Raw genomic sequence first — 13,598 nt, 5'->3', positions numbered from 1 at the left:
TTTCTTCCCAGCAGGATCCCATAGTGTAAGCAAAACGTTACTGAATTTTTTGATTTGTCCCTGTGACTATAAGTGTAATACACAGTCTCCAATGAGTGCAGAAAGCAGACAAAGGAAGGATCAAAGAATAGCTGATGAGCTGAGACTTCCCAGGTGTTGCTAAATAAAGACAATCGGTGCTGGAGTGTCCTATATTTCTTGACTGAGTGATGCTGATTAGTTATATTGCAAGAACAAGCTGAAGGTGAAAGGAGGAAGCTAGGATTTGGCAAGATAAGGGTGCATAGCAAACATTAAGTGATGGGATGTTGGATAATTCATATAGAATTATAGCTCTGTAGAGGAGTGCTGGGGAGGTGATCTATTTATGGTTCCAGGTTATAAGTAAGTCAGTGTCGTCTCTTGCTACAGAATCATGGAAAGTAATACCATGTAAGTCATTCACAACAAAAGTTAATTTTGACATCTTTAGTTTACCTCTTCCAAGGGATAGAAATAGTTGATTCATTGTTGTCAGTTATTTATTTTGTTCTCAGTCCGCTAGACAGAAGTCTTTTCACTCACATTACCCTTTGTTTCCTCTTTAGTATATTTTAAAGATTTAAAGGGTTTTTTTTTCTTTTAATTCCTGGCATAGTGAGTACGGATATCGCTCTGGGTATTTGAAAAATAACATATGGTCTGGTTGCACTGCTGGCCTTAAACATGCACTTTGTTTACTTTGGTTTCTATCCATCTTAATTAAAGACTTCAGGTTTACACCAGGTCAGCTGTATATGCCTGTATTTATATCATTCTTCCTTCCTTATAGGAGATGTCTTCCTTCCAGCGTCTGAGTAAAGAAATCAGAAGCAGTGTGTTGTTGGCTTTCACGATCAAACTGTTCTTGAGGAAAGGGCTTCAATTAAGAACCAGAAATAATAAGGAAGTTTAGAGTACAAGAATAAAAGTGCGATCATGCATGGCTTTACTGAAGAGCAAGGTGATAGCCATAGTTGCCAAAGGGAGCCCTCTAATGCCCTGAAGAAATTTCACATGATCATTTGTGAAGGCAGGAATTCCAACTACATTCATAGTATTGAGATTGCATCTGGAGGGATGTCTCTGTTTGGAGATGCAAAACAAGTTCCCACAGCAGTTACCTTGCATTTTGCTTTGGCTCAAAGCAGGGCAGCATAACCGGGAGGGACCCCACCTACAGCACAAAGGGGGGGAACCTCACCCGTAATTGGATCCGAATTTCTCAAAGCAGAGTAACCCTGAATAATCAGCATATGCACAAAAAAACATTTTCATCTCAATTGTTTTGAATCTATCTTCTTGGTTTACAGATCTGCTTTTTAATCTTCTTTATTCCCCAACAAAGACTCCAGGTGAGAGATTCAGACATTATTAGGTTTAGATTCCAATTCCATAGAACTTATGTGCTCAAAGATAATAGCCCTTCTCTTCCTCCTCCTAGTCCTTTTTCAACACACAGCTCTAAGTCTACGAGCCCTAGCTCTTGCCTCAGTGAAATACATCTATTACTAAATGATAAATTGCTTTAAAAATGGAACTTACAAGGTGTATGCCTAACACCTCTGCTAAATCCCCTTGCTTTTTCTACCCTTCATCCCCTACCTGATTTGCCCATATACACATTGGCTATTTACAGTCTAATCTTGCAAATACATATTACCAAATGTAGTGCTTACTACTGTGAGCATTACATTCAGTATTCATGCTCCCAGTACTACACGATAATATTTATGGCATGGTCCCCAATTCAGATTAGCGTTTAGGCATGTGCTGTCCTGAACAGGGATGCTTTCCTGCCTCAGGACCATAGATTCTAAGCTTTTCGAGGCTGTATTCTTCCATGTCTATACAACAGTCTGGTTCACTATGGGCACTATATAAATCATGTTAATTAGTGAGGAAGATGCTGACACCTAAAAACGTACCCAGAGATACAAACCATTTTTAGTTAGTAATTAAAACAATAGGTTAAATATTAGGTAGAAACAAAAAATCCTTTCCTTTATCCAAATTCTTCAGAATAATGTACCTATTGTTGTTCTCTAGAATATAACCCACTTAAAGATCAAACACATCTCTTAACTTTCTCTTATAAAGACAAATTTTATCCTTTTTTACTTTTGGCTTCCCCTTTATGTTATTTAATATCTAGTCTTACAATGGAGATTGCTGAACAGTCGAATTCTTTGTTAGGAGAGACTGGCACTATCTATGAAATTTGGTTGGGACAACTTCTGACATGCTGGCCCTGACTGAAAATGCTGCATATTTCAGTTGTCTGCACATTTTCAAAGTGGTACTGGATGAGATCCAGGAATTCACTCACAAATCCCATAAGGAAAAATTTCCGTACACACCACCACCACTTGGGAAATTTAGCCCTGCTCATGCTCAACAATGACATATGCCTCGCTTAATGCAAGTTTAGCTTAATGCAGACTATAAGATATTGACATGAAAAATATATCATCTAAGTGAACAATGGAAGGGGATGAAGAACACAGAGAGTTTCTGAATTGAGCTCACATAACCAAACTGCCATAGCCTGACTGATGGGGGTAAAATCAGAGAGGACTTAAATGGCAGTGTCTGTAATATGTTGGGTGTACATTGATTGGAAAGGGATTTTCTCAATCACTTAAACACTGATCTGAACATGTTTTAAAAGATAAGCCCCTTTGAAGTGTAAGTCAGATTGCATGAGGGCCAGGCCTCAGTCTGCTGCTGTTTATCATATTTGATAGACTACATTAGCAGGAAGATCCCTGTGGGAAAAAGTGAGAAGCTGCTATATGCAGTGTTGTTGTGGACATGTTGGTCCCAGGATATTAGAGAGACAAGGTGGGTGGGGTAATATCTTTTACTGCACTAGCTTCTATATTTAGACAATATAGTAATAAGGGTGTCCTCAAAAGAAGACCTAAAGGAAATAGTAATCCAGTGGTATGACCAGCTACAATGGCATGGGATGAAAACGAACATAACTAAGACTGAGGTCATGTTGGTTAGAAGAGGTGCCACAAGGAAACTGGAGATAGAGATTAACTGACTATGACTAAACCAGACGGACCGGTTCAAGTACGTTGGCGGCTGGGTTATGGAAGATGGCAATCTTTAATGTGAGATACACTCAGGACTGTGTGGGAGCTGGAAGAGTGTGGAATAACATCTCTAGGGTTGTGTATGACAAGCATATGCCACTGAGATTGAAAGCCCATCTGTCTGGAACAATGGTGATCCCCGCAATGCTGTATAATTCAGAAGCATGGGGAGTAAAGAGATGGTATGTTCAACACCTACAGATGTTTGAGATGGGATATTTTTGCGCAATAAAAAAAGAATCAAAGTGGATGAGGTAATATCTTTTATTGATATTCTGTTGGTGAGAGAGACTTCTATTGGTGACAGAGACAAGCTTTCAGGCTTACACAGAGCTCTTCTTCAAGTCTAGGAAAGGTACTCAGAGTGTCAACAGCTAAAAACACACAATAAAAGAGAGATTGTGAAATTCAAGATTAGGATGGAAGTCAAAGTCCATAATGTGGCTTTAAAATTGAGGAAGTGTGACTTAGCTGGTTTGGACACACAGAGAGGGTGAACAAAGAGGACCTGGTGAAGATAACATGGAAGGAGAGGGTGCTAGAAAGGAGACCCTGAGGAAAGTTGAGGAAGTAACGGATGGATTGCATCAAAGAACATGTTAAAGCAGGTGGACCTCAGACAGGTGAAGATGACACATGCTTGCACAGTGAGCCGACCCCAGATGATGGCATAACAGGAAGAAGAAGTTGATTATAAAATAGGTGTGAGTGAATTGGATGGGAGGTAGGGACGGGAGTATGTAGCACAAAATGCAACTAAAGTACATAAAATAAAATAGGCTCATAAGACTGCTTAGTCTCCTATCCTCCTACAGGCTGCTTTTCCTGCTAACCTCCCTGCTTCCCCCATAGGTAATTTACAGCATCTTAAATTTGTTTTCTGACAAACTATCATAATCATTTACTTCATCGGCCCACAGACTTCCATTGGAGTTTTATTCATTTTCATTGTTTGCTAGGATACTGTTGGGAATTACACCATTTCCATGATACAAGCGACCCCAAAGCGGACAAAGTGCTCATATTTATGTAAAGGGATACTGTTGCAATTCAAATGGTGCTTGCATGGAAATGGTCTACACCTACATGCCAAAAGCCATTGAAACTGTTACCATATGTGGCGCCAACCTTGCTTTTTTTACTGCTCCTCACTTCTAGTGAAATCAGGGAGGCTAGCCGCCCTTTAAAAAAAAACCTGTGTATATTAATTATGTGCTGAGAAAAGGCTCTGCTTTGGGGAGTCTTCTTGTATGTTAAATGTTCCCAGTTCTGTGAGGGCTGCTTCTCTTTTCAGTTGTTTGACCCAGTGTGCTCAGATGAATTCACCAAGTTCATCATAGGCATGCTACGTTCTGCCAGAATATCAAACTAAGTTCTAGATTTCCTGACTGGTAAAGAATATCATCCCCTCTGACCCCCTAAAAATAACGTTTGGTTTCTGGGTTATGAGATCTCAGCAGGACTTTCTTGTGACAACAGTAAAAGTAATTTTCTTCCTGTTTTATGTTTTTATGTTTCTTTAGCCAATGTTTTAAAGATTGCTTAAAGAGCACAAAAGGTCATTAGAAAGCTTTATTTTTATTGTCATTGCCTCCAGAATGCATTCCATAACTCAATTTAATGTGGGCTGCAGCAGGCCAAGAGTTTTACAAGCCAAGAAATTATGTCTAGTCAAGTTAGTGACATGCCACAGAGTTCAGTGAAAAGGGAAGAATAAAGACCTAGTTTGAGTGGTGTAATGTTGCACTGAGTGTAAAACATGGAAGGAAAAACCCTCTCTCCAAGTCACTTCTACTAATGGATTGTATTCCTGCCCCAAGCTGGTAGGAGATCCCCACCAAATGCAATCTCTGGAAGTGAAAAAGGCCTAGAATCATCTGCTTTATTGCATGTCAGAAGGAGATTCACCCACCCTCCAGTTCATAGGGAAAGTGCATATTTTACTGCACCCCTTTATAGAGTGCAGTTAGATTTCCCCTGTTTTAGCCGCCTTCAAGGGCCAATACAAGGGGGCCAAGGGAAAATGTGACAGGACTGTGGTGTCCCCTCCCTTCCACCTCTCCTTACCCCTGGCACTGTTTAAAGAGGCAGTCCCTGCTATTCCATAAATGCAAGGGCTTAAATTCCACCTGACTCATAAAGGGGCACACTAAGGTGAGGGAGGCCTCCTTGAGCTCCGTGTCCCCACAACACACTCACACAAGAGCCAGGTCTGGCTCTAGGTTATTTGTAATTAGAAGCTTTAACACTGAAAGGCACATATCTTCACAAGGGATCTCAAGCTCTCTCAGTCCCTAGGCACATTAGAAACAAATCATGTTCTTCTGTTCAGCAACAAACCCTCCAAATCTGCTACAATATGGGCATGCAAGGCCATAATGCATGGAAAATTGCCATGTAAATTCAGAGTAGACACACTTCTACTTAATGAGTTTGAGTGTTCCAGTAGGCGCACAATACCTCATGAAGTAGTATTTTCAGTGCTTGCCTCGCAGGCTTATCTGTTGAATCTCTTTGCTTAGAGCCTGATTCTCTCCACAGGGGAGCTTTTCATTAGATTTACAGATTTAAAAATGTAATTTTATTACCCTTATCCATCAAAGTCTGTCTGTCTTTGGAGCTGATTCCTCCTGTCTAACTGCTTAAATTAAAAGGTCCAGGCATTGGGATGTCTAAATCCAAGTTACCTTTCTGTGTCATAGCTGAGACCTGAGGTAGTTTAGCAAAATCCTACAGAACCCTACAAGACCTTTTTTGGTCAGATACTTCTACATGTATCCAAGTACTGAATGAATGTTACTATTATTATTTATTTGAGCTCTTAAAGTCCCCAACTAAGGGTTGGGGCTCCCTTATGCCAGGCATTATATAGTCATAGGATAGAAGACGGCCCCTGCCTCGAAGAGTTTACATTCATTTTGTACATCACTTTGGATCATATACAAAATCATGATGTCCTTGAATTGAGTCTCCAATGAATTCAGAACATGGCATATCTTAAGATACACAACAATGATTCTCGCTTACAGTTACATCCTCGGTTCTCTTTCACATTTTCTCATAATAGGCTTTTTCCTCCACAGTATTCTGACTCCTTATTAAGTACTCTGTATATAATTGCCCTAAAGACCAATTCATTATTACACTTGTCTTTGGCATTCCCTTTACACTGGTTTGCATAGTGAAGTTGCAGGCCTGTAAGTAAAGGGGAAATGGGAATTTCACCATCTTCTGTTTTTGTGTTCAGTCTAAGGTAAAGCCACATATTTTTCTCCCTTCAATTTTTTTCCAGTTAGCTAGTTGTGTATGTGGAATAGTAACTGTACTGACTTTTAAAGATTTATATAGGCATAACTGAATTTGGTTTATTCTAGCTGTTCTTTATGGATGAATATGAGCCCGTTATTACAGTGTCTGAGTGTCTACTAAGTATTTCCAAATGGACATAACAATTGATCTCTCTGTCTTTACTTCAGCCTTGCCATCTTGTAAGAAAAAAGCTTGCTTAGTTCAGAACATTTTTCTTGTTTATGTTTGGATATGTTTGTGTGTGCATGCATCTGTGGTGACATTTTTGAGGAAAAGCTAATTCGAAGAAATGAGGTTTGCATTAAGTTCTGGAAATGGTATGGTGTGGTCTTATTTCTTGTGGGAGTGAGTTCCACATTCTAGGTCCAGCTTCTGTGAAAGTTCTGTCTCCTGTGCTCATATGCCTCCCTCTAGAGGTCAACAGGTTCATTGCTCCAATGGAATGTAGCTGGTTTTGGAGTTCAGGGTTACAAGATGCAAAGATAACCTTGTAGGTAGCTAGAGCCAGTCTCATGGAGGGCCTTGAAGATAACAGGACAAAGACTTTAAACTTGACTATCTATTCAGCAGGGAGCAGAGCACTGGGGTGAACAATACATGGCAACTGTGTAATTACCAAGCAGACATAATGCTGTATTTTGTTTCAGTTGCAGCTTTTCAGGGGAGGGGGAAAGGAGTGTAGTTTCATTTTAGATATATTGTGTTTTGATACTCAAGCCTTGAAGTCACAAGTGTGTGGATCATTGTGGCCATTTCTGATAGGCAGGGATGAAATATTATGGCAATTCACAGCTTTTTTGTTGTTGTTGTCATGAATGTTGGGAATCTAATAACTCTGAGAAGTCCCAAAGGACCTCCAAGTGATGACTGATTTAATAATGTAAGGAAGGTGGTCTGGATAGTGGACGTGTTATTTGAAGCACTTCCCTGTTCCTACCAGCATCTTCTTAGTCTTGCCTATGTTCAGCTTGAGCCCGGAGCTCTCCATCCAGTGCAGATTTTACCGAAGCATTGATAAAGTTGGGAGATTGTGCTGATTTATATTTGATGCAAAGGAGATATGGAGATGGGTATCGTGCAACATTTCCTCACATTCTTCCAATGGCTTGGTATAGAAGTTAAATAATATAGGGGAGAGGAGTGAGCCTTGAAGAACTCCTCAAGTGAGGGATTCGGAGGTGAAGGAACAATTGTAAGTGTGACATTTCCAATTCACTTAATTGTCCCAGAAACGGAAGAGAGAAATTTTGCTATTAAATGTAGGTCATGCTTTTCACCATATTCGTGACATGGTGACATTATTTTCCTCTTTCTTATTTGTTTTCCATAACAATCCATTCAGTCCTTTCACTCCTGCTAGACCCATGTCTATACCAGTCAGTTTCAGGAACTTGGAGTGACTCTCCAGTGAATTGGAGCTCTTAATTATGGTGCATAAAATCAATGCTGGAAGCCAAGGAGTTCTTAACCATGCTCTGTAATTCCTTTCTCCAGAGCTGTGTGTCTCCTACTGGCTCTCTTCACTTTTATGGAGCTCTGAATATTTTTGCTCTGCATAAATTATAGTTTGGACTTTGGATGTACAATAAATGCATTAATCTGCATTTTGCACGTCTGCCTAGACAACAAACTATTGGAGTGAGCAGTCAGTCCATAGGCCTCCCCATCCCACCCTGAAACAAGGTGTGTTCACCTGCAGCCCCTAATGAAAAAAATTCTAGGGAAGTGCACAGTCACAGATTCTGTTTGCTATAAAAGAAATGTCAAACTCTTCTTTAAGGGCTTGTCTACATGGTGCACTGATGCACAACAGTGGGGTGTGAATTCTGAAGCACACCAAAATGCTATTCACTAACTGGCCTATGTAAACCCTGTTGGCACGCAGTAACAGTTCCCTAGTGCGCATTATAACAGTCTGGTTTAACAGTACTATGTTAATGCCCAGTAGGGAACTTTTAGTGCGCATCAGCCAGGTCTACACAGGCAAGTTAATGTGTGAGATATTGGTGCAGTTTAGAATTCACACCCCACTGGTGCACATTATCATACCATGTAGACAAACCCTGAGTCTGTGAAGCAGAAATAAATTTAAAATGTAAGTTTCATGTGTCAAATTATACCTATTTGTGCTGCTGTTTATATTATTGTGGTAGTACAGATTTTCCCGACAGTTCTGAGAAAAATAAAAAGCCAAGGTCTCAACCCCTGTAAATTAGCTATAAACCATTGCTGACAATATATGATGTAGACATGGGGGGGGGAGAGGGGGAGTAAGGGGGCACAGCAGAAAACAAGAGGAAAGGAAATCTGGTTTTGAAGCATTATTTATAAGGATTCTGATTACTTGTAATGTTGTGGTTACTTTTGGTTCTTTTTAACTTTTATGTTATTAGAAGATCAGAGAAATAGCAATTAAAACACCATATGGAAAAGCCCCATCGAATTTAATAGGGACAAAACAAATAGGGTTCTATTAAAAGTTCTCTAAAAACCTATATGAGAATGCCAGTTCCTTTCGTGGAATGTAAAAATCATTTTATATAAATCTAAAGAAAGTTGATTTCCTTAAGTTCTGTAGGATTTTACTTAAGAAAACAAGACTTGAAAAGACTTGTTTTGAATCTAAAGATAGATGTTATAGAAAGATTTTCACAGCTGCTGGGTACCTTATGGTCCCATTGAGTTGCCAGATGAGAGTGCTCAGCTGCTCTGAAACTCAGGCCTTATAGACATAGCTGCTGTTTGTTTGATTCTGTTTTTGTGTTAGAATATATATTGCAACTGATAGTCCTGTATATCACTCCTAACTGTTATTTGCTTCCCTTTGGATTTTGTGACTGTACAGTAAGAAGAACACTAAAGAGTGGACTGACACCAGAAGAAGCCAAAGCACTGGGCCTCATCAGCACCTCTGAGATGCAGGTGTGAAATCCTTAGAGGTGGCTACAAGCAAAACCATCATCGGTGATACACGGGCTGACAACCATTCAGTGTGGCATTGTTCTACCAGCCTCATCTGTTCCTCCTGACATCCCGTCCTCTGTTAGTTTAATTTTGATAAGATATATAACAGAAAAAACAAAAAGGGCTAAAGAAGGGTGTGTCACAGCTCAGCACTAAAACCTGACAGATACAAAAAGGAGTGTTTGAGTATTTCTAGGTGAAAGCTTATAGCTTGTTCTCTCATGATGCATTGATGTGAGTATTAGGGGACTCTCCTGAGTCATCTTTTATTGTGTGAGCTATGTTTACGTTGGCTTTCCTTGTGGCCTGTTTTAGTAATCGTAAAGCATGGCATTTTGTCAGTGCAAGGAACAGTCCTTAAAGAGGCAAAATCACTTCTGTTACAGTTACTATGATCTTCCTAAGATTGTTTTATTGGACAGACATACACAAATCTGTACAACCCTATTTTTATCTCACCACCAAAGAATGTAAAAATGTATGTGTACTTATGTATATGTACAGTATGGATGTGTGTGTATGTACAACATACACATATAGTCCTGGGGTGAAATCCTGGCCCCACTGAAGTCAAAGCGGCAAAGATTTCACTCCTGGGGCCTTAAAATTCCACCTGACCTTCAGGAAAGGAGTGTCTTTTTACAGGAACTCAATGTTATTCAATGGACTTCACCCTGCAGGGCAGGAAGTACCCTGCAGTGCAGGTGGAATGTTTAGGATTCTGAACTGCATGTGTGTGTATGCACGTACACTGTACCTAATATTGTACACACACAGATAGCACAGAATACCTCCTACTATTCAACTCTAGGTATACTGAGTCTTTGTACAATTTCAGAAACGTATGCCAACAATTTACATGCTAGATAAAGAGGTTCTGCTGCCAAGATCAAGAAGTTTCGTTCACCTGCCTGAGCCCTTCATGCTGCTTTTCTCTGTTGTGATGTAGCTTAGTGGTGATTTAGCTTCAAACCAATTGAACTGAACATGAAATGGCCCTGCTAAAACTCCTCTGTATTTTGTCTTTTTCATCATTAAAATAAATAGCGAGGATACCACAGTGAACATTCCTCTTCCCACACAAGGAATTTGCTTTTTCCTCGTTCTTCCTCATCTCACTGTTTGTAATTGACTTCTATAAACATCTTCAGTGTATGTCTGAGGTTAAGTGCGTGTTCTATTCTGGTATATCCCCATATAAAGGATCACACTCCACTGTCCAAACCAGACAGAATTTTAGAATGTACTTTAATCAGCTTATTTGCCTTTAAGTGAAGTACATCCGCCTCAGTGAATTTGAAGTGAACCCACTTATACCCAGCTTTCGCCACTGCCAAAGCATTTTCATGGGAACTGCAATTTAGTAACAACAAAAAAAAGGGAACATTTTGCACCAAAGCATATCTAGATGGAATGGTACTGAAGAATGCATTGTGAGGCAATATGGATTAGCTTTTTTTGTGACCCCGGGCTGGGATTAAAGGTGTATTGACTCCTGCATTCTGTTCCACTTTGAGGACAGGAAGCGCTAAGGATAAGGCACCAAACAGGCAAAATTTCAACTATATATGAGACTATGTTGAACACAGCATCCAAGTAATCTGAGAGCCAATCAGTAGGCAATACTGAAATAAATGACCTAGTAGAATCAAACTAAATGGAATATGTTGTGAAAACTCCCATCTGTGCAATTCTCTTCCTCAGCTGCTGGATTTCAGTCCTTATTGACAGTTGCCTGGGGCCTTGACCCATCCAGTTCATGGGTAAATATATGTCCCTGCTATGAGTCCTGGTTGTTACAGTATGGCGTTGGGTTTACAGACATTGGTGAACATGTTTTCCTGCTATTTGGCAGTTAATTTAGTTTAACAAGTGAATTTTGGAAGCAGACAGAAGCCATTCATTGGTTAGTTAATAAAACATAGAATAAAGAATGAGTTGAAAGCTGTAAAGAGGAAAGGATTGGTCAGAAAACTGAAGGAAACAGAATTTATTTAATCACATTAATTCATTTTAAAAGAAACAATGTGTTGCCACCAGGGTTTTGGAAAGGATCTCTACATCAGTGGTTCTCAAAGCCGGTCCGCCGCTTGTTCAGGGAAAGCCCCTGGCACACCGGACCGGTTTGTTTACCTGCCGCGTCCACAGGTTCTGCCTATCGTGGCTCCCACTGGCCGCGGTTCGCCGCTCCAGGCCAACAGGTGCTGCGGGAAGGGCGGCCAGCACGTCCCTTGGCCCATGCCGCTTCCCGCAGCCCCCATTGGCCTGGAGCAGCGAACCGCGGCCAGTGGGAGCCGCGATAGGCAGAACCTGCGGACGCGGCAGGTAAACAAACCAGTCCAGCACACCAGGGGCTTTCCCTGAACAAGCAGCAGACCGGCTTTGAGAACCACTGCTCTACATGATACGACACTTGGCCTTTCAGTATATTTTCTTATCTTTCTGCTCAAGGTTGCATAAAAAACACAGATGGATGTATTGGGGGTTTATTGAGGTCAGTGTGGTCTGAGTGAGTAGTTTGGATTGCAATTCATGTCCTAGTTAAAAGCAGATCTGAATCTGAGTCCTGCTCTGGCCAGATGCTGAAGGCCTCCTTCAAGGTGCTCAACTCCCATTCCAGTTACTTGGCAGGATTGAACTTTAAATTCCCTGCGTACTGTACTGTATATGCACCCTGGACAATGGGAATCTCCACTTCTCATTAATGAGGGAGGAATGCAACAATTGCTAAAGTGTAGATGGTGTTTTGCCAGCAGTAATAGGAAGCAATTCTTGTGTTTGGGGACTGTATTTTAGTGGCATTTCCCAAGTGTCATTAAAGTTAAATGTCTCTCAGTCAGCTTGCATGTCCAAAATCCTTTGGATCCCCCTCATTTAACAGGGATTTAGAAATTAACAACAAAAATGTGATTCATTTCACAAACATTGTGAGTCAAGATTAATATTTGCTTAAGTTGGGTGGTTGTTGCTTTTACAACTCAAGAAAGAGATCTACCACTCAAGAGAGATCTTGGAGTCATGGTGGATAGTTCTCTGAAAACATCCACTCAATGTGCAGCAGCAGTCAAAAACGCAACAGAATGTTGGGAATCATTAAGAAAGGGATAGATAATAAGACAGAAAATATCATATTGCCTCTATATAAATCCATGGCACACCCACATCTTGAATACTGTGTGCAGATATGGTCGCCCCATCTCAAAAAAAATATTGGAATTGGAAAGGATTTAGAAAAGGACAACAAAAATTATTGAGGTATGGAACAGCTTCCATATGAGGAGAGATTAAAAAGACGGACTTTTCAGCTTGGAAAAGAGATGACTAATGGGGGACATGATAGAGGTCTACAAAAATCATGACTGGTTTGGAGAAAGTAAATAAGGAAGTGTTATTTACTCCTTCTCATAACACAAGAACTAGGGGTCACCAAATGAAATTAATAGGCAGCAGGTTTAAAACAAACAAAAGGAAGTATTTTTTCACACAGTGCACAGTCAGTCTATGGAACTCTTTGCCAGAGGATGTTGTGAAGGCCAAGACTATAACAGGGTTCAAAAAGAACTGGATAAGCTCATGGAGGATAGGTTCATCAATGACTATTAGCCAGGATGGGCAGGGATGGTGTCCCTAGCCTCTGTTTGCCAGAAGCTGGGAATGGGTGACGGGATGGACCACTTGATGATTGCCTGTTCTGTTCATTCCCTCTGGTGCACCTGGCACTGACCACTGTCGGTAGACAGGACACTGGGCTAGATGGACCTTCGGTCTGACCCAGTATGGCCATTTTTATGTTCTTACAATAGATTGTTTTAAATCTGATTAGGAAGGGTAAAGATAGTAGTTTACCAACTTCACATCCCCTGTTTCTCCCCCGCCCCCAAACATACATACATTCCTATAACTCAAGAACAGCTTTGATTTGGAAGCCCATATTTAGCAAGTTATTAGTCTATAATGTGGAGTCATTTTTTTTGTTTGTTTGCTATTTTTTAATTGTAAACTGTTTTTAAAAATGGCTAGAAAGACGTGACAAGCAGCACGCAAGGGCCAGTTCCTGCTCTCTCCCATGAACATGCAGTTCCTTGTTGTCTTCAAGGGGAATTGTGCATGCATTCATGAGGCTAGAACTTGGCCCTGTATAAAGTTCAGATTGCTCTGGATTTCCTGCATCTGGACGCAAGAAAAACTGCAAGGTCTGTGAAT

General features: G+C 40.5%; 1 protein-coding gene across 11 annotated transcripts in view; it reads left to right on the top strand.

Moving 5' to 3' along the window:
- Positions 1 to 11,443, top strand: part of FHOD3 (formin homology 2 domain containing 3) — a 619,164-nt gene extending 607,721 nt beyond the window's left edge. For all 11 annotated transcript variants that reach the window (XM_074945213.1, XM_074945211.1, XM_074945220.1 and 8 more), the window contains one exon: positions 9,277 to 11,443. In XM_074945213.1, coding sequence (XP_074801314.1) covers positions 9,277 to 9,359 — 83 coding nt within the window. In that variant the 3' untranslated portion in view covers positions 9,360 to 11,443. The remainder of the gene's footprint in view (positions 1 to 9,276) is intronic.
- The last annotated feature ends 2,155 nt before the right edge of the window (positions 11,444 to 13,598 follow it).

This window comes from Natator depressus, chromosome 2, assembly GCF_965152275.1.
Source record: "Natator depressus isolate rNatDep1 chromosome 2, rNatDep2.hap1, whole genome shotgun sequence".
In the NCBI taxonomy this organism is placed as follows: Eukaryota; Metazoa; Chordata; order Testudines; family Cheloniidae; genus Natator; species Natator depressus.
Note: the sequence above shows the minus strand (reverse complement) of the source record. Positions and strands in the feature narration are given on the sequence as shown.